This window comes from Canis lupus, chromosome 5 (assembly GCF_011100685.1).
Source record: "Canis lupus familiaris isolate Mischka breed German Shepherd chromosome 5, alternate assembly UU_Cfam_GSD_1.0, whole genome shotgun sequence".
Classification (NCBI taxonomy): domain Eukaryota; kingdom Metazoa; phylum Chordata; class Mammalia; order Carnivora; family Canidae; genus Canis; species Canis lupus.
In genome coordinates, this window is record NC_049226.1 from 19,497,487 (window position 1) to 19,518,887 (window position 21,401).

The following is a 21,401-nucleotide window of genomic DNA, read 5'->3' on the forward strand; positions in this document are numbered from 1 at the left end:
CGGCTTCAAGCAGGAGCCCGTTTGAAAATGTTTTCTCCCAGATGTAAACATGTAGATCATTACCAGTTTTAACATTTGTACTTAGAGAATTCTCACTTTGCAGACTGACGCATCAAATACTGCACAGCCTTTAGGAATAAGTCTTTTCTACACAGTAAGAGATCTTTTGTCAGCAAGCCACAAAGTACTAGATGCACTCGGCCAATAGAGCACCACTGTCTTTGCCTCTTAGGTATGTGAAGTACGGCTCAGGCCCAGCTCGGTTTCCACTCCCAGACATGCTGAAATACGTTATTGAATTTGCTAGCACAAAACCTGCCTCAGAAAGCCCCACATGTCAAAGTGATGCACACATGACGTTACCACTTTCTTCCGTGCACTGCCCAGTTTCTGACCTGGCATCCAAGGAAAGGTAATGAAAACAAGTGTTTAAAATAGTACACATTTGGGGGGTGGAGGGGCACCTGGCTGGCTCATTTGGTGGAGCATGTGACTCTTGATCTCACGGTTGTAAATTCAAGCCCCATGTTAGGTATGGAGATTACGGGACGCCTGGGTGGCTCAGCAGTTGAGCATCTGCCTTTGGCTCAGATCGTGATCCCAGGGTTCAGGGATCGAGTGATCGAGTGCCACATCAGGCTCTCTGCAGGGAGCCTGCTTCTCCCTCTGCTTGTGTCTCTGCCTCTCTGTGTTCTCATGAATGAATGAATAAAATTTTTAACAACAACAAAAAAAGGTATGGAGATTACTTAAAAATAAAATCTTTATTAAAAGAAGATAGTGGGCAACCCGGGTGGCTCAGCGGTTTGGCGCTGCCTTCGGCCCAGGGCCTGATCCTGGAGACCCGAGATTGAGTCCCGCGTCAGGCTCCCTATGTGGAGCCTGCTTCTCCCTCTTCCTGTGTCTCTGCCTCTTTCTGTGTCTCTCATGAATAAATAAAATAAAATTTTAAAAAGATAGTACACATTAGGGCTTTTTGTTTTATTTGAACTGTATACCATCTTCCCACCTGATAAGCACTCACCCCATGAAGAGGACAAAAGCCATGAGTTCCTTGTCTTAAAGGGAAGGGTTTGTTCCCGTGTAGTTGGGAATGTTTCTGATTCCCACCAGGGTGCTCACTTGTCTTGCCCACAGGATAGTTAGGATTATTTCAGAGGCTCCTGAAACTGCCTGCAATGGTGTCCATGCCCCACCAAGGTCACCTTGTTTTGAACCAGCAGTACGCTCACTGCCTCTCAATCCCCGATCTTCCAAAACCTCTCATTCTCACATCTGCTGAGAAGGACGCTCAACCAAGTCAACCTCAGGGAAAGACTTACTCATGAGTAGACAATTAAAACAGTTAAAGAACTGGCTAGAAATTGAAGCGGACAGCCAAGAGGGGCTTACTTGTGTAAGAACTAAGAGACCAAGTCACATGAGCCCAGATCAGATATGATGTGTGTGTCCTGGCTAATACCATCACTAGAACCCATGGTGAAAAAAGCCCATACTTCATATTTATTGCTTCTGTGTGTTTTATTCAGTTATCTGCATCGTGGAAACTCTGTTATGATTCCTTGATTTTTCCAGTCCAGTCTTCTTTGTACTCTTCCTTAATGTTCCTTCTTAGAAGAAGTGGTTAGAGAACATGAACCATAGACTCAGATTTGGGTTTAAATCCCATAATTTACTAGCTGAGTGAGCTTGAGTAAGTTGCTTAACTTATCTAAACCTTGGGTTTGTCATTGGTGAACTAGGGATGGTAACAATATCTGCCTCATAAGCAAGTTGTATTAAATGAGGTGATGCATATAAAGAAATGGTTTGGCTCAGTGCCTTTATAGAGCAAATATTCATTAAATTATAGCAGTACTTTTCCATGTAGCAGTTAGTTTTACAAAGCACACTAATTGAGGCCAAGACATATTTTGGAAATTATCATGCAAATACAATTTTTCTCTTTTTTCAGTACAAGTAAGGAAAGCTCTTCTCAGGATGTTGAAGGTACCTTTTCTTCTGAAGATTCTCTACCTGAGTCTATTGCAATGAATAAGCCACTTACATCTTCCCGGTCTACCATGGAAATGCCTGCACAGCCAGCTCCTCGAACTGTCACGGATGAGGAGATAAACTTTGTTAAAACCTGTCTTCAGAGGTGGAGGAGTGAGATTGAACAAGATATACAAGGTTGGCTCTCTAAAAACTTGTTGGACAACTAACCTTTCCCTTTCCACTGGAAGTTAGGCATAAATGATGGAGAGGCACAATTCAGGCACATGGTGATTGGGACTGCTTTTGTACTTTCAGTTCCTTCCAGCATACAACTGCGGAAAGATCCCTCCTAGAAACCCTCCGCCAGATTTCTGGGAACTCCTGGGACTCTTAGACATTTGTGATCGCTGTCAGGATTTTCCTGCATATGCTGATTTCTGTTCCTGTAGTTTATGTGAACCCAGGCTTTAGTTGACCCAGACTTAGAATTTAGCACTCCTAGGGGCTCCTGAGTGGCTCAGTGGTTGAGCATCTACCTTCTGCTCAGGTCGTGATCCTGGGGTCCTGGGATCGAGTCCTGCATTGGGCTCCCTGCATGGAGCCTGCTTCTCCTTCTGCCTGTGTCTTTGCCTCTCTCTGTGTGCCTCTCATGAATAAATAAATCTTAAAAAAAAAAGAGAATGTAGTGCTCCTAGATTTCCCTTTTTTATGAGTCTTGTGTATATGAAGCATGTTTTTACTGAAGGTGAATGAGGCAGAGAATGTTTGAGCAATGTACACAATGTAAAATGGAATTATTCAGTGTTCTGTTTTTAAAAGTCCTTTGGTCTCGTTGTCATGTTGCTCAGACTTTCCCTCCTGTTCCTTTCTCCTTTTATCTAGGGAGCTAAATAAATAAAATAATCAGATCAATCAAATCACATCAGTCAGATCAAATTAAATCATCAAACCCAGATTCCTCCCAAGTTCTTACCACATATATTTTGCCTTGCCTTTTGCCTTGCCTTCTCCACTCTCGTCCTGTCTCAGGGACATGTATTTTATACCCAGAGTGACCCATTAAGGTCTTTTTCTAAATAGAGGTGGTTTCTTTTGGGAGAAATTCTGGTGCCAAGTAGAAGAGATAATTTTTTAAACCATTGATGGAATTATGTTAAGCTAAAAGCACTAGGTGCCTTGAAAGCCTGTACTCCTTCGTGATTCATAGAGTAGAGCTGAAATTGTCAGAACCCAGGCGCAGAGAATCTGTGCTCTTTGCTTAGCTGAAGCACCCTGTGTGGCATAGAATGACATCATTTTAACTATGTTTCTTGTTTTTTGTTTCTTTAACAGATTTAAAGAATTGTATTGCGAGCACTACCCAGACTATTGAGCAGATGTATTGTGACCCTCTCCTTCGTCAGGTAGAATGAAAATTGATGGGAAAGTAGTTAAGGCATGTCCTCCTGTACTGATGGTAGATCCAAAAGAAAATTTGATAGTTTTCTTTTAGACTGACTGGGAACCTCCCTGAGTTAGAATAATAAACTTAGGACAGAAATAAGTATTTTTCTATTTCTTTTCAGGCCAAAACAAGGACTGTATCTTCTACTAACAGTAACATTTAAAACAGATTTGTTTTGATTCTGCCACATGGTATTTTTTTCATATAGTAGAAAGGTTTGCTGTCAAGTGTTAAGAAATTTCTCATAGAGTGATAATTGAAATCGTGTGGTGGGGAAAACCCCAGGCAGGGACTGGTTCCACACCCTTTTCCAAAGTATCATCATCCTTGGTGATGCTTGGCTTAGCAGCGTGCTTTCAAGCTTTGTTTCCCTGAAAATCCCAGAAGGGAATGTGGTCAGGGCAGAAATTTTTATTGTCCACATAAATTTTTGTTTGGGATAACATCGTGAGCACAAAGAGGATAAGATGCTGCAGTCAGGGCCCGAGTGCTCAGTGTGGCTTCTTTGTGCGTGGCTGGAGGAGGAGAACCCTGTCAGCTGCCAGGTCTCATGGAGGCACAGCAGGAATGCGCTGTGTAAATCTTGGGTTTTCTTCACTTACCCTTCTGTGTTTCAAAAATTTCCCCACCAGGAAAACCTGTGAAGGTACTGACTGAATGATTCTCTGGCTGATTTTTCTTTTTTTCATCAGTACCTATAGCATTGCCGTTTTTCTCCATCTCAAAAAAACAAATGCTTTTCAAACACAAACAAACAAGTATGGAACTGAAAGGGTCCTCACCCCAGATAGGTGGATGAGTCACTCGGCAGGTGAAATGTAGGGATCATATGACTGATTCATGATGAAACGTGCTAACGTGAAATTCAGTACCAAATAAAATCAGTGTAGAACAAGAGAGCCGCTAAACTTGCTGTATGTCCTAAATGCAGCACATGTTTCTCAACATGAGTGGTGAAGGTGATTTCTATTTTTAAATAAACTGAATTTGGGATTAGAGGGATGCATAGATCTGTGTTATCTTTGACTTGAGATCTGCGATTGAAGACTTTGAAGAGTCATCAAAGAGGTCGTCTCGTTCAGACGTGTGGACGTGTGGTTTTAAAGATTCAGGAATTGAAACACAATTGGTAGATTCCAAGACTGTATTTTTGTTCATACTGTATCGTCAAGGTACTTACTGTTAACCCTATCTCAAACACGTGTATAAAATAGTCAGTTTTCTTATGTCTGCTAGCTGGCCATAAGTTTGAATTTTAATTACCTAAAATTTCTCATTTACTTTGCTTAATCTGACTCAGGAAAATATCTTCTCCTTTGCAGGTGCCTTACCGCTTACATGCTGTTCTCGTCCATGAAGGGCAAGCAAATGCTGGACATTACTGGGCCTATATTTATAATCAGCCCCGACAAGTCTGGCTCAAGTACAATGACATCTCTGTTACTGAATCTTCCTGGGAAGAACTTGAAAGAGATTCTTATGGGGGCCTGAGAAATGTTAGTGCTTACTGTCTGATGTACATTAACGACAAGCTACCACACTTCAACGCAGGTAAACATAGTGTAGTGGAAGCCAGAGATGGGGAAAATCTCTACTGCTCACAGAAGGGAACAGTCTTGTGGTTTAAAAAAAAAAAAAAGTTTTTTAACTATAATTTATTATAAAATAATAATGCATTTTACAAATAACAGTATAAAAGAGAATTAAGAAAAAATAAGTTTGCTTTCCTGTTTCTATCCTGGAGCCTGGCATGTATTCGTTCTTAGGTTTCTTACAGAGTATTCAGGAAGTGAGATTTTATCAATATATGTCCCCACCCGATTTTTCCCCCAAATGGGACATTTTTTCATTCTACTCTGCATCTTTTTCATCATTCATATGTATTAGGTAATCTCTGTATTTTTTTAATCTCTGTATTTTTATAAATAGAACCAACTCTTTTTAACAACTGCATCATAATTCCATCCATAATTCCATATATAATTTTTTAAGCCAGCCTCCATTGACAGACCATTATATTGTCTCTAGTTTGTTTTTGTTTTTTAATTTTTTAGGGACATCCTTGTGCACATGTTTTTGGACCCTTTGAGAATAGCTAAATTTTAGTGGCTTTGCCTGAACAATTTCATATTTCTCATAATACTATAATTGTGAGAGCAATCATTATCATTTATATTGGAACTTTACTACTTACTATGTGCTTTCAAACTTTATTTCTCTCATAACTGAAAGCTCTAAAAGACAGGCTAGGAATTCTTCTTGCCAATGTGTTCCAGCTGAGGTACTCTGCTCCTCCAGACTCACGGCCAGTTAACAAATGGCAGGCCCAAGATTCAGATCCAGTTCTGACTCTAAATTCTGTGGTGTGGGGGGTGCCTAGGGAGCTCAGTTGGTTAAATGTCTGCCTTTGGCTCAGGTCGTGATCCCAGGGTCCTGGGATCCAACCCTGAGTCTGGTTTCCTGATCAGTGGGGAGTCTGCTTCTCCCTGTTGCCCTCCCCTTATGCTCTCTCTAGCTATCTCTCTTTCTCTTTCAAATAAATAAGTAAAATCTTAAAATAAATTCTGTGCTTTCTTCCATTTACATTATTCTCTCTTCCTTTTACATTTTCTGGGAGAAGTCTTGTGAGCAGCATTTTGCATCTAAGATCATGGAAGACTTTTCCGTTTCATATTCAGACTGTACTGGGTTGAGTAAGTAAGAAAACACAGAAGGCATTTTGTTCAGGCGGTGCACTGTCTTTCTGATCTGCTGGTGTGGCCAGGGACAGGGGAGAGACAGAATGATCACTTAGCAGTAACTGCTCTTCATAATTGCATCTCTGCAGCACCAGAGCAGGAACAGCTGCTTGTGGGAGTTGTACAAATGACTGGACTATTGTTGGTAGTGTATAGGAGCCTTGTTATTACATATATGGTTCATTTTTATACTATAGAAACTGATAAATGGAAACTGTCATTTACTTAATGAAAAGATGAATTAAAGGCAACCCGGGAGTGGATGTGTTGTTCTACTGTAAGCTTTTTGTTTTGATTTGGTCACAGGATTAGAAATGAAATTTCAGGGTTCCTGGCTGGCTCAGTCGGAAGAATGTGCGACTATTGATCTCTAGGTCATGAGTTCAAGCCCCATGTAGAGATAACAAAAGTAAAATCTTAAAAAAAAAAAAAAAAATGAGATTTCATATGTTCTTGATATCCTTGCCATTTTTCTTCCAAACCTTAAATTATCCGCCAGGTATTATTTACCATCTAACCGTTGTATCACATTGCTTTCTGATACCACCCACTTATGTGGACCTGAAGCAGTATAGATGTCTTGGAATTCATCTCTAACCATCTTAAGAAGGGTATTTTTATCAGTAATAGTTGTGGTTACACTGATAAAACTGTTCAACTTGAAATTTCCACTGGATCTAATGTTCTGGATTTCTAAATGTTGGGTCTGTTCTTGCTATTTTGCCAGTGATTTGGCCTCTATTCCAAATCCCTGCTTTCTATCACTCATCCATTCATTCATTCATTCAACAGATACCTCTGCATGCCTACCTACTAATCTGCCAGGCCCTGTTACTAGTGTGCTATGATAGTTGGCTTTATACTGTCATTACTTCTGATGGATTATGTATGTATGTATTTTTTGTGTGGAGTAAGAAAAAGGACAAAGTGTCTTTTGTTTTCTTTCTAGAAAGGACCTTCTAATTCCTTGTGACCTTCGGCTGGATGGCGCTGCATTTTAACTCTGTTTTCGTTCTCGTCTCAGAGGCAGCCCCAAGTGAACCAGATCAGATGTTAGGAGAAGTGGATGCCCTGTCTGTTGAGCTGAAGCATTACATTCAGGAAGATAACTGGAGGTTTGAGCAGGAAGTCGAGGAGTGGGAAGAAGAGCAGTCTTGCAAAATCCCACAAATGGACTCCTCCACCAGCTCAGCATCACAGGATTTCTCTCCGTCCCCAGGTAACTGGGGAGGGCCCGTGTTTCCATGATCTGGCGGTGTTCACCATGCCCCCCGTCAGCCAGCTCTGGCGCTTCCACTGACTGAGGGCTTCCACGGTCTGCACTGTGTATAGTCCAAGTGTAGCTGATGTTGCACGAAGCGTTGCTGGTGTTGCACAACTTGACAGAATAGCTTGTGGCTTGAGGGTGTCCTTTGCGATGAGCAGAAGTAAGAGCAGAAAGACCAGCTCCTTGTACTTCTCATCTGTTCGGTTTTCATGGTTTCCCAGGTGGCCGGAGAAGCTATGGTAGGATTACTAAGCAGACTCTATGAAACCTATTCCCCAGAGGCAGTCTTCCTAACGGAAGGCCATTTGTCAGAAGCCTTCATTAACGTAAAGCAATATGACAAAGTTGGGAGCACATTCAATTTTCCGAAACCATCAGTGGGTTCTTTCTGAAGTAGACATTTCTTTGAGTCACTAGGTTCTAGGGGAGATTTGCAGATTCTACTTTAAATGTTTGCTAAAAGGGTTGTAGATGAACCTCTGTGTCTGTCTTGCTTGCCCTTTTACACAGAGTGTTCTAGACGTCACTCACCATCAGATGCTAATCCCTTTGTACCATTCATTACCAGAGCCTTCAGCAACCTCTTCTCACGGGGTCCGCTGCTTGGCATCCGAGCACGCGGTGATCGTGAAGGAGCAGACGGCACAGGCCATTGCCAATACCGCGCGTGCCTACGAGAGGAGCGGCGTGGAAGCGGCGCTGAGCGAGGTGACAGTGATGCAGAAGCCCACACTCAGGAGGGGTGGGCTCGCAGCCATGACCGCCACTTTCTCACATTTCTATTACTGTGTCTCTGCTGCATTTAACCGGTCCCTCTCTCTTTCTCCTGTTTTGTCCTTACTCTTTCTCTCCATCCTGCTGCCACAGCTTCAGGAAGCTGAACCCGAGAAGCCCCCGCCCCCGGAAACAAACCTTGCAGAGCAGTCAGAGCAGCCCCCAAAGGCGAAGGACGCAGAGTCTGCCGCCCAGCCTAATTCTGAGGCCTCTGAAGTCGAGATTCCCAGTGTGGGAAGGATTCTGGTTAGATCTGATGCAGATGGATATGATGAGGAGGTACACAGATGAGTGCAGGATTCAGCTGTCTGTCTCCAGTCTTCTGTTCCTTCCCCTGTGACTGATATACTTGTCTAAGATGTTTGGCAATAGTTAATATTGGAACAAATAGTTGTAATTGAAACATGTAACGAAAAGAGGGCCCACCTGGTTTTGACCTTATATGCTGTTTTGTAAAAGATAGCCTCATTCCCACTGAATGCTGCGCCTGGTATATATCTCCCCAGGCATATACTGTATACTGATGGAGGCACCTCAGAGTCTAGATGGCTCGGAAGGGTAGCACTCAGTTACTTTTTTGGTATTTTGAGCAAAAAAAAAAAAAAAGGCCTTTTAAATTAGGAGCCTTTGTCTTTGGAAATATTAGTTTATCGTTTTCCCTCCAAATATAAAATTTTCAGTTGTCTAGTGAGCAAAACAAATGTGAATTGAAGTTTTTGATTCCAAAGCTTTTGGAAGAAGCTGTGGGATCCCAAGCTCCTTGCAGTTGGTCCCTTTCAGTTGGCACTGCATGTAACAGTTATGAATCCTATCCCTTGGGGTTCTTTTTTATTCCTGTGGGATATTTTTTTTTCCTAAATCATTGAAAAGTTTTGGTTTTATAAAGTCATATTTGTATATCACCTAATTTCCAGACTGTTTTAAGCGTACTGATTATTTTAGTAGAACTCTAATAAAATATTTGTGTACTGGGATACGCAGCCAAATTACAGAACTCCACTGAAATTCTCACTGTGGACACTTCCCCTGGGAGAGCTATCATTTAGCTTGATTTTTTCGCAGTGCCGTCTGTAGATGCTCTCAGATGTCCCTCTTTTTTATCTGCTAAATTAGAGTATATAGGAACAGCTCTTCCTGAGCCAGCTTTCACCACACGGTACAGGGACGGGGCCTTGGGTGTGCATGGGGGCAGGTGCACAAATCTGGACCGCTAGCAGTTGCTGCCCATGGGCGCACACTGCCACTCTTCCCTTCAGCAGCCTACTCACCTTTCTTCCATTCAGTCTTCTTTTGAACTTCTCTTCTTTTTCTCTCTGTGTTTTGTGCCCTCTTGTGGTAGGTGATGCTGAGCCCCGCCATGCAAGGGGTCATCCTGGCCATAGCTAAAGCCCGTCAGACCTTTGACCGAGATGGGTCTGAAGCAGGGCTTATTAAGGTATCTCTTTTTAAAAATCTAATCTTCATACCACCGGTATCATAGTAACAAGACCATAATTCTATTAGACGGTAAAAAATGGGATGAAGAATGTTTTTCCTTCAAGTAACACCTAAAACTCCATTTCCAGTCACACTAATGGACAGGACAGTCCCTCCCATGATACTGACAGTGCCTCCCCTCAGTGCTAGCATAGCATTCTTGAGCTATGCCCAACTATGTTAGGCCTGGCCTGGGGGACTTCCTGTTGTCCTTAGGAGATAGATATCTGTTAATAAAGCTGGGAGTGAGGCATTGCTTTTATGGTTTGGGAGCCATAAAACAAGAAAGTAGGCCATTTTTTTTAAGGTACCTGAATAAAATTTAAGGTACTTGAATAAATTGCATTTATGTGCATTTTAAAAAGTTCAGGTCCTTGGAACCCAAGGTTAGCCTGAGCTAGTTAGTACTAAATATTTGTTTTTCTTAAAACCTTATGAGAAAAATGAGTTTCTCATGAATGCAGTACATCTTTGGTGCCACAGGAGTTCTCACCCTTATGAAATGCAAACAACTTATAGATTCCGTGGTTGCCTCTGTAATTCCCCAATATGAATTTCTCAAAAGTCTCCTTGGAGTTACGAGAATCTCTCTAGCCCATAGGCATCAGGTTCTGTGAGCAGAACCCCACAGCGCACCCTGTTCTGACTACCAGTTTTGTCCTTAATAGGCATTCCATGAAGAATACTCCAGGCTCTACCAGCTTGCCAAAGAGACGCCCACTTCTCACAGCGACCCTCGGCTCCAGCATGTGCTGGTCTACTTTTTCCAAAATGAGGCACCCAAGAGAGTTGTAGAACGGACCCTCTTGGAACAGTTTGCAGATAAAAATCTTAGCTATGATGAAAGGTGAGATGCAGCGCTCAGGTGCATTGCCCAATGCTTCTAGGTTGGGCCCCGTGACCTCCTCTGACTTTGGGAAAGCTGTGCCCTGCACCTCACAGTTTTCTGACCCTTGTCCCACACAGATCGATCAGCATCATGAAGGTGGCTCAAGCTAAACTGAAGGAGATTGGTCCAGATGACATGAATATGGAAGAGTACAAGGTGAAATCTTTTAAGTCTATAAAACAAAATATTACTTCTTAAGGCCAAGCTAACAATTTTGTGTTATCGCAAACTGACTTGCCCCCACCCAACCCCCCAAAAACCACAAGTGGGTGAGAATAGATAAATGATCTTTTCTGACCCTCAATAACCTGTTTCTTTGTTCCGTTTTTCTGTTAGAATAAATTAACATTTCGGGATCCCTGGGTGGCACAGCGGTTTGGCGCCTGCCTTTGGCCCAGGGCGCGATCCTGGAGACCCGGGATCGAATCCCACATGGGGCTTCCGGTGCATGGAGCCTGCTTCTCCCTCTGCCTATGTCTCTGCCTCTCTCTCTTTCTCTCTCTGTGACTATCATAAATAAATAAAAATTTAAAAAAAAAAAAAAAAGAATAAATTAACATTTCGTTTCCTTTTAATACCTACTTTAGCCTTGATTCCTGGTTTTGGTTTGTTTTAAAATCATTGTGTGGCTTTTTATATTTCTATATTTGAAATGAAATTTCCGTTCATTAAAATGCATATATAAATACAAATTTCCCCAAAAGCATTGTGTTAGAAGTGAAACAGTGCTTTGTGACACCCAGTGTGCCTCTGACACCTGCTGAGCTGAGTGTCATTCTGTGTAATTGGAACGGCCTTGTCCTACGGTGGTTCCTGAAGGTGCACAATTTTGTCAGAACTCGACAGGCATCTTTTTTTTTTTTTTTTTTTAAGATTTTGTTTATTTATTCATAGACACAGAGAGAGAGGGGCAGAGACACAGGCAGAGGGAGAGGCAGGCTCCACGCAGGGAGCCTGATGTGGGACTCGATTCCGGGTCACCAGGATCACACCCCAGGCTGCATGCAGCGCCAAACCACTGCGCCACTGGGGCTGCCCGACAGGCATCTGTTTAAACCAGAGCTGCAGGACCTTGATGGGGGTGTTGGAAATTAAGATAATACATTCTAAAGGTCACATGAAATAAATATTTCTGTTCCTCAGAAGAACTAACAGGTCACTGAAAATTAAGGTCAACAGTGGACTTTATTGTAAATGGTGACTATGTCATGATCAGAAAGCTCTTGTGTTTGTGATTTTTGTGCCTGGCCATAAGTGCTGGATAAGCACTTGTACGCAGTGTCAGACTTACCATGGTGGGAAGGGTAGTGATGTTTATGGTGACCGTAATCGCTAATGGCATTCATTCCTTTTCAGAAGTGGCATGAAGATTATAGTTTGTTTCGGAAAGTGTCTGTGTATCTCCTAACAGGCCTGGAGCTCTACCAGAAAGGAAAGTATGTGGGCCTTTTATGTCTTTTGGATTATTGGTCACGACCCTCTTAACTACCCACACAGATGCCCACCTGGGAATACCAAGAACTGTGGCCGCGCATCCCCTCTCCTGCCCCACGCACCAGGGCACCCCTGCCTTGCCCACTGTTTCACTGAACACACATGGTAGGCCATCCTTCAGGCAGTGGTAGATATGTTGGTGAGGATACGTAATGGCCAGATTTTCTTTGTGATAAATGAAGATGAACTCAGAAAATGAATTTTAGAGTTGGAATGGACCTTAGTAATCACACAGTCCCCGCCTTTGGTTTAGAATCCAGGAAGCCCAGGGAAGTTTCATGGCTTGCTTTGGGTTTCTTGACCAGTTTGCAGAAGAGCTGAGAGTGACTGCAGTCTCTGGGCCTCTGGCTTTTCCCAGGGCACTGCACTGCTTCTGTCCTGAGGACTTGGCTGTAACTGCAGCCATGTAAATGTTTGCACTGGGGGACAGAGGGGTCGAAGCCCTGGGTTTTGGAGAAAGGAGCACTCAGCTATTGATGATCTACCATTCTTTAAGGTACCAAGAGGCACTGTCCTACCTGGTCTATGCCTACCAGAGCAATGCTGCTCTGCTGACAAAGGGGCCCCGCCGCGGGGTGAAGGAATCGGTCATCGCTCTGTACCGAAGAAAATGCCTTCTGGTGTGTACTGCTCATTAAGCCTTAACGATCTTTATTATTTTGTCCTCATCTCTGTTCCTTGAAGCCACAAAGAAATACAACTTAAAAACTAATCTTCGATAGGTTTTAGATTTCTCTAGACTCTTGAGAGCAGCTGTAAATTGAAACAGATTATTTTAAGTTACTTAAATGGATATCCTTCTCCCTTAGCCCCTTCTTAGGACAAGAATCAGTTACCCCTTTCTCTGTGCCCTCTATGTACAACTGCATTATGGTGTTTATCATTACATTGCTTCTCTGCTGGATTGTGAATTCAAGCACAGACCCTTTTCTTATTTTGCTGTTTTCTCTGTGCCTGGCATATCGTAAGCATGCAACAGATACATGTTGAAGGAATGCAGTGTTTTTTCTACATTCTGTGCAATGCTACCTGCTAAGCTAGTAGATGGGAATTTTAGCAACCCCTAAGAGACTCCGGGTTTTTTTTAAAAAAGGTATAAACCATAAGACTTGGTCCTGCTGTTCTGTTAATCTCACGGTCCTACAGCACTGAATGTCTAGCCTGGCCTCTTTGGCATTTGGCCTCTTGGAGAATGGCAGACCTGGATGCCCTCTGCCTCTCCAAGGGTTTGGACAGGTACTTGTCCTTCAGAGAACCACAAAAGGCAAGCTTCTCCCCACATTGGGAGCCTGGATTTGTCCTCCCTGACATCCTTCACGATTGCTCTTCCTGAGAAGAGTCCAGCCAACATTGCTGTTGCTGCCTTGTTAACACCAGATGGAAGAGATTAAGTCATGACACATATTCATCTCAAGAGTTTCATTTTCTGATTTATACCTTGATTTCTGCTTCAGTTAGAGGATGTGGCAGGGCGTTTTGGAGCTGAAAAAGAGGACTTGTAGCTGTGATGTCTGAATTTTATTATGCTTTAAATCACCAAGTACAGATTACATTTTGAAAGTCCTGCTCATCTTCCGTTGGTCGGTGGTAATAGTGATTGAAGTTCTTTGCATCATGGGCTCACAACCCCCAGTGTGTGTTAGAGTCACTTAGGGAACTTTCACCCTGTGGTGACTCCTCCCCAGACTGTCAAACCAGAGGCTCTGGAGAGAGGCCTAGGCATCAGCGTATCTTCTGCAGATGATTCCGATGCTCAGTGGAGATTGAGAGCCATTGAATGAGCAGTTTAGTAGAAACAATGATAGGCAAGACCTTGACTTGCAAGTTTAGGTAAATGGATCACAGTCCTTGCTGCATTAGAATCACCTTGGGAGCTTTTAAATAAAACCCTAGTGCCCCAGTCACCTGCATACCAATCAAATCAGCATGCTCGGGGGTGGGGCACCAGTAGTTTGTAAAGATTCCCAGGCAACATGCAGTAAATTTTGGGAACCACTTGTTTAGGCTCTTCTGAAATAGGTATTTATCTGTTTCAGACTGTTTTTCCCCCCCAATCTGCCTTTTACCCGTAGGAGCTGAATGCCAAAGCAGCTTCTCTCTTTGAAACAAACGATGACCACTCTGTAACAGAGGGCATTAACGTGATGAATGAGTTGATCATTCCCTGCATTCACCTTATCATTAATAATGACATCTCCAAGGATGACCTACATGCCATTGAGATCATGAGAAACCATTGGTGCTCTTACCTTGGGCAAGATATTGCTGGTATGTTGTTGTTGGCACTTGCAATAACTTCTGAGGCTCTTCACAGTTTTAGAAATGACAGTGTTTTCACTCTACAGCCCTGGTTATCAAACCTTTTTAAAGGATTATTGAAGCCTATAAGTGAGTTAAAAGTGGATCTGCTCTAGTGAAACAAGGGATAGGATCCTAGACCTTTGTCCCTGTTAGCTTCCCTTACCTCCTCTGTGGCCACTAAAGCACTTCTGCAAACAGCCTGGCTGCAAGCCCTGTTCAAAAAAATTACCCTTCTCTGGGAATGTCAGACTTGTATTACTCTTTGATCTGTCAAGCCTGGTGGTGCCATAACTAAACTTTCCCATGACTTGAAATTGTAAGACAGAACACCTCTTATTAGCTATGATGCCATCAGAATTAATAAAATGGTAAGTGGAATAGCCTTGCTTGTCCAAAGCATTTTGGAGAGGGTGCCAAAGAGTTTGGGTGAGTTTTGATAGACATAGAAAGTTGGTATATGTTCTAACATGAAGCTTCTTTGTTAGTTTCTCACTGATGTAAAGATATTCTATTGACTTGTTAAAGTATTCATGTTTATAATATTTACTGGAAAATTCTATAATTAGTAGTTACAAATTTCCTTTTAAGGTCTTCAATTTTTCTGTGGACTATGTGGTAGAGCTTTACTTAAGGTCATGTGTACACGCTAGTATGTTTTAATCATTGAAAGGAAATAGCACTATTGTGTTAATGGCATAGAGTATCAAATCCACTTTCTCAAGTTTTAAAAGGATGATACATTAGAAGGCCTGACAATGAAATGAATATTTAGTGTTATCCTGTCACACATCACATGGCTTAAAGCAGTGACCTAGTGCTTTGGTTTATTTGGCCAAGTATTCTTTGTTCCTGGTTTGGACTTAAGGAATCATCATTTGTTGTTAGCTGGCCAGCACCATGCTCTGACCTCTGAGGTTGGAGAATGAGTGGGCTCTATGGAAGGTTTTCCCATTATAGTTGCAGACTTAACTAGTTTGTACTCAGAGAACTGTTTAGCTGTATATGTAACCATTCATTTTCCTTCCACAGAAAATCTACAACTGTGCTTAGGGGAGTTTCTACCAAGGCTACTAGATCCTTCTGCAGAAATCATTGTCTTGAAGGAGCCTCCAACTATTCGACCTAATTCTCCCTATGACCTTTGTAGCCGATTTGCAGCTGTCATGGAGTCAATTCAGGGGGTTTCAGCTGTGACAGTGAAATAAGCCCCCACATGGTCAAGGTCCAGTTTGGTCTCCGGCTGCCTGCCTGTTGCACAGAAGTCTGTTGTCACAGTGTTTACCCTGGGGAAGGGATTAGGTGGGAAAGTAAGATTCAGATCCAGACCCAACCATGCTCTGCGTGTAAAGAAGGATTGAAAATAAAATTGCACTTTTTAGGTACAGAATCATAAAAGCAATTTCACTAAAAAAAGACAAGAACCATTGTATTAAGGTATTGAATTATGTCAGAAGACCTTAAATGACTCTTGTACCTTCAAAAGTGCCTGGGCTTTTGTAAGCCTCTTGCCACTTTTAAAATTATCCTTCAGGCATAAATATTTTTGACAGTGAATACAAGGGTGATCCATCAGAACCTGAACCAGATGAACAGCTACTAGTTATTTTATCAAATACAGGTGACATTTAAAAGTTCTTAACTGCAAGAGATGAGAAATCTAAACCTCGCCTGTCTCTTGACAGGAGATGACAGTGAGTTGCTGATGAACTGCTGCCCTTTTACATGTGGGTAGAAATATAAGGGCATGTGGCAGCAAGATGCTGCAAAGTCAAAAGAAAGCTGCCTTTCCTCTCTTCTCTCTCCCTTATTTTTATATTTTTAAATAAACCAGAAAACCTCACACTCAGTCCTGAGTAAAGAAAGGAAAGCACTAAGGACCGTAGACAGAACGGCGTCATGAAGCATGATTGAGTCACGATAGCATTGTGAGAGTTGTTCACTGTTTCAGTAAAATCTTGTAGCATCCAAAAATCGTCAACAATAGATGTCAAAGGCTGCTGCTGGCCCAAAAAAAGAAAAAAACATTTGAATACCCCTCCCCTTTTTTTGCTTCTAAAAGATAAGGGATATGGGTTTGTAAAAAGAAAAGAAAAATCTATATATATGTATATGTAGAGAGAGAAATATCCCCTGTTGACCATTTTTAAAAGGTTCCAGATTGGATACGTGTTTCAACCAAATTTTAACATGAATGAGAGCATAGTAGGCAGGAAGAACACTTGATACAACTATGCAGATTTTATAAATGTGCAATAAAAGTATTTGTTGTACCTTTGGCGTGTGGAATGGCTTTCATTTAAACACACATTTTTCCGGAAATAGACTCAGTAAGCATTTGTCAAGTTTGTCGTTTTCGAGAAAAAACAAACAAACAAAAAACAGGTGACAGGGTTGAGAGTCTTGACAGGAGGGGGGGGACACAGGCTACAGCCGATTCTTGAGCAGCACCTAGTGGTGACTGCCGCTTTCCATCGCATTTGCTGTTGCGCCGCCCGTAGGCCCATCTACTTTATAATTTGTCGAATTTAGGAGGGGGAAAAATGTATTCTCTTAAAACAGACTTTCTTCCATTTTGACTAAATTAGGGGTAGGCCATCTTTTACAGGATTTCAGAGGTGCTTTTGTGTTTCAAAGCTCACTGCCAAGATAATTGTCTCATGGGAAATTGACCAATTTTCTTACCGTTGATTTGCTTTGCTGCTTGAGATTCCAAGGACCACCATTTGCTGTTCCCTTTTTAATCTCCACCATTATTTGAGAACTGTGCACAGCTATAGTCTTAACGTAACAGCCCTGGGATGATGGGACTGGCTTGTCCAAGGGCCTAGATGTCTTAAGTAGTGAAGCCAGGAAGCTAACCTGTGTCTCCGCAGCCTATTAACAACTGCTTACAAAAAAAAAACAAAAAAAAAAACAAAAAAAAACAACTGCTTACCTGCCCTTGGTGGTCTTGTAAAATCTTTTGCTTTGTACCTTTCCACATTCATCACTTCCTGGTGGGCTGTTGGGAATCTGTAGTTGACCAAGAAAGGAACAGAGGGACATATGTATGTGTGGTGTTGGGTACTTTCTGTCATTTGGATCCACTCAGACCACCAAGTGCAGTGCTGGGAATCCTTTCTTTTTCCTTACATTTGCTGGCTGCTTTAGGTACAGCCTAGTTTCTTAAGGAGTCCACAAACTAGGTGGACTAAAGGATTAAGAGCGTTTAAAGGATTGTGGAAAAGCAGCATGAGGGCCACAGAGGTAGGGGGGTGGGGCCCAAATGGGGTGGGGAGAAACCTACATGGCTCTTAACCTGAAGTGTTTCAAGGGCTTGGCCAGGGCACTTGACCTCAACATAAATTCCCTTGACACTGGGCTTAGACTTTCTGGGGTTCACCAGAATCGCAACCTGCTTCTGTGTGGATTTCTTAGCTCCTTTAAAAACTCTTAAGGCATTACAAACTCATTTTTACCCTACTTGCGTCAAGAGAGAAGTATCAAGTAAACACATAAAACAGTTTGAATAATGAAGGAACAAGAGGCAAGGGCTGGTGCAGCAGAGCTGGGATAGAAGGGGCGATTCATTCATTTTGGGATCCCTGGGTGGCGTGGTGGTTTGGCGCCTGCCTTTGGCCCAGGGCGCGATACTGGAGACCCGGGATTGAATCCCACGTCGGGCTCCCGGTGCATGGAGCCTGCTTCTCCCTCTGCCTATGTCTCTGCCTCTCTCTCTCTCTGTGACTATCATAAATAAATAAAAATTAAAAAAAAAAGTAGGAGTAGTCCTTTGCATGTGTTTCAATGCCCACACGAATGCATTTCTGTTGGCATGAACTGAGCAGAATTGCTTTATCGTAGGGTACATGGGTCACAGGTAGAGGGCTGTCTTTACTAGGCACTGCCTGACAATTTCACAGTGATCATACCGACTGAAACTCCCACCAGCAGTTTATGAGCTCCAGTTGCCCTGTATCCTTTTCAAGATTTGGTTTTGAGTTTTTTAAATGTTAACCATTACGGCAGGTGCATGATATTGTTTTAATTTGGACTTGCTCACTAATGACGACAAGCATCTCTGTATATGCTTATTGGCCTTGGGCTATTCTCTTCTGTGAAATACCTAATTAAGTATAAGTGCCTATATTTTTGTTGGATTTACTGACTTGCTACATGTTGATTTATAGGAGTTTTAAAAAAAATAGCCACTTACAGTTTTTGGACATATGCATTGCATAGATCCTCTGGCTCTAGCTTTTCACCCCTGATGGCTGGATGAAAACAACTTTTTAATGTTAATGTAGTACAGTTGACCCAATCTTTTCCTTCAGGGTTAATGTTTATTTTACCCTGTTGAAATCACTATCCAAGGTCATGAAGACATTGTGTTGTAACCTCCCAGAAGTGTCTGCTTTTTGACTCTTCCCATTCAGGTGATGGACCCAGCACCATTTACTGTATTTTTCCCAGTGCTGTGCCTTTGTCATAAATCAAGTGTCTGATGTAGAGGCCTGTTTCTGGACCCTTCTGTTTGCACCAATGTCATACTGTCTTAGTTCGTGTAGCTCTATCAGTCTTGATTTCCAGTATAGTCAGTCGTCCAGTTCTGAATATCCTCAAGATTATCCTGTCCTTAATTTTTTGTATTGCCGTATAAGTTTTGGAATCAGTTTGTCAGTTTCACACTGACACATACACACATGGACACAGATTTCAAGGAATTATGATTAGGTTTACAGTGACTATAGATAATTTGGAGAGAATTGACATCTTCTAATCTATGAACACAATATATCCTGTTTATGTAGATTTTCTTTTAATTTCTGTATAAAGTTCTTCCATATATTCCTAGATATTCAATGTTTTTCAAGCTATTTTTTTTTCTTTTCAAGCTATTTTAAATGTCATTTTTGTAATTATATCTTTAATTGTTTTTTGCTGGTATCTAGAAACAAAGGGATATTTTTCTGCTCGCTTCAGCAGCACATATACTAGAATTAGAACAACAGGGAGAAGGTGATCATGGTCCCTGTGCAAGGATGAGACACAAATCTGGAAAGAAAATGATGTTTTCAACTCTGTATCCAATGACATAAGTTCACTTTCTAACAGTTGATCAGTAGGTTTTTTTGTTTTTTTATGATAGTCACAGAGAGAGAGAGAGGCAGAGACACAGGCAGAGGGAGAAGCAGGCTCCATGCACCGGGAGCCCGACGTGGGATTCGATCCCGGGTCTCCAGGATCGTGCCCTGGGCCAAAGGCAGGCGCCAAACCACTGCGCCACCCAGGGATCCCTGATCAGTAGTTTTAAAAGATTTTCTCTATGCATAATTATGTTATCTGTGAAGGATGACTTTTATTCGTTTCAACATTTATTTTTCTTGCCTGATAACACTTACTTGAGGGCCTCAGTACAATGCTGAATAGAAGTTGTGGTAGTAGGCATCTTTGTCCTCCAATATCAGAGAGAAAAGTTTTCAGTATTCTGCCGTTAAGCATTGTGTAGGCTTTTAGTAAATTCCATTTATTATATAAATAAAGATTCCCTTTTCCTATTTTGCAAAGAGTTTTTTAAATATTACAAATAGATGTTGAAATTTATCAAATGCTTTTTCTATACCTATTAGAATGATTACATGGATCTTTCCTTTATTCTGCTCGTGTGTGAATTACATTTATTAATTTTATTTTTATTTTTTTTTAAGATTTTACTCATTTATTCATGAGAGACAGAGAGAGAGGCAGAGACACTGGCAGAGGGAGAAGCAGGCTCCATGCAGGGAGCCTGATGTGGGACTTGATCCCAGGTCTCCAGGATCAGGCCCGGGGCTGAAGGCGGCGCTAAACCGCTGAGCCACCCAGGCTGCCCACATTTATTAATTTTAAATGCTACGCCAAAAAAATAAATAAATAAAAAAATTTTTTAAAAAATAAATAAATAAATAAATGCTACACCAACCATGTGTTCCCAGAATACACTGATCGTGGTATTTTTATATGTACACAGAGTTTTTCATATTTCGTTTAGGATTTTTGCATATATATTTATGAGAGAGATTGGCCTTTTCTTATACGTCCTTTTCAAGGTTCTGGTATCAAGGTTATTCTGGCCTTATTGAATGAATTAGGAAATATTCTCTTATTTTCTGCATTCTGGAAGAGTTTGGATAAGATAGGATTATTTCTTCTTTAATGTCTGGAAGAATTCATTTTTTAAAATCATCCAAGCTTAGAATTGTGTGTTTCTTTTACTAGAAGAAAGTTCATAATACCTCATGATTTTTTTTTTCAATGACCATAGGATCTATGATGTTTTAGTGATGTCTCTTCATTACTGATATTGGGTGACATGTACTTCTTTTTTTTTTGGTTAGTATTATCAGGGGTTTATTAAGTCTTTTCAGAGAACTATATTTTGCTTTTGTTTAGGTCTCCCTTTTGTAAGGGCTTGTGGGTTTCTTTTCCTGCTTTTTTTAATCCAGAGCTCTTCAGCAGTGGTTCTTAACCTTGGCTGCCAATCCAGAGTCAGCTGTGTCACTTAAAACAACAAAACAGCAGCTGAGCCTCAACCCTGCAGATACCGACTTGTTACATTCGGTCTGGGCCCCTGTTGCTCATGCTTAGAAGGCATCACAGGTGATTTTGATGTACAGTCACAGCTGACAGTCCTTTAAAGAGCTCCTATGCCTGCTACGAAAGTGGCTTTTACATGGTCAACACACCCAAATTCTATGGGTTCATAAAAAGGCTATAGATCCTCCTTCAATGAGACTTTACAGGCTTTCATGCTTTTTGAATATATTTTAACATTCCTCTTGTTGCACTTGACTTTGATAGAGATACAGAAAAATGTATTTCTGTATAATTCACCTTTAATTCCTATAAATATATGAGTTCCTTAAAATTTGCTCAGAAGCTCAACTTCTCAGCTACTTGTCATTGTTACTTTTTTCTGAACCTTGAAAAAAATTCTCCACATTCTTTCTAAATTGTTGAACAATAAACTGACCTATTAACCTGCAAGTCAGAGTAGAGCTCACTTAAGAGGGATTTTCAGGA

At 41.6% G+C, this 21,401-nt stretch overlaps 1 protein-coding gene and 1 non-coding gene across 11 annotated transcripts in view; both read left to right on the forward strand.

Moving 5' to 3' along the window:
- USP28 (ubiquitin specific peptidase 28) overlaps positions 1-16,634 on the forward strand; it is a 66,069-nt gene extending 49,435 nt beyond the window's left edge. For 5 of the 10 annotated variants that reach the window (XM_038536120.1, XM_038536118.1, XM_038536119.1 and 2 more), the window contains 14 exons: positions 233-412; positions 1,955-2,172; positions 3,310-3,380; positions 4,744-4,972; positions 7,184-7,378; positions 7,995-8,134; positions 8,294-8,479; positions 9,540-9,635; positions 10,345-10,523; positions 10,643-10,721; positions 11,922-12,001; positions 12,556-12,679; positions 14,132-14,327; positions 15,390-16,634. In XM_038536120.1, coding sequence (XP_038392048.1) covers positions 233-412; positions 1,955-2,172; positions 3,310-3,380; positions 4,744-4,972; positions 7,184-7,378; positions 7,995-8,134; positions 8,294-8,479; positions 9,540-9,635; positions 10,345-10,523; positions 10,643-10,721; positions 11,922-12,001; positions 12,556-12,679; positions 14,132-14,327; positions 15,390-15,565 — 2,149 coding nt within the window. In that variant the 3' untranslated portion in view covers positions 15,566-16,634. The remainder of the gene's footprint in view (positions 1-232; positions 413-1,954; positions 2,173-3,309; positions 3,381-4,743; positions 4,973-7,183; positions 7,379-7,994; positions 8,135-8,293; positions 8,480-9,539; positions 9,636-10,344; positions 10,524-10,642; positions 10,722-11,921; positions 12,002-12,555; positions 12,680-14,131; positions 14,328-15,389) is intronic. The other 5 variants (XM_038536122.1, XM_038536123.1, XM_038536124.1 and 2 more) reach the window with 3 other exon arrangements.
- Positions 16,635-19,309: 2,675 nt separating this feature from the next.
- On the forward strand, positions 19,310-19,416 carry LOC119872049. Its single transcript, XR_005360251.1, has one exon. It is a non-coding gene; the product is annotated as a U6 spliceosomal RNA (small nuclear RNA).
- The last annotated feature ends 1,985 nt before the right edge of the window (positions 19,417-21,401 follow it).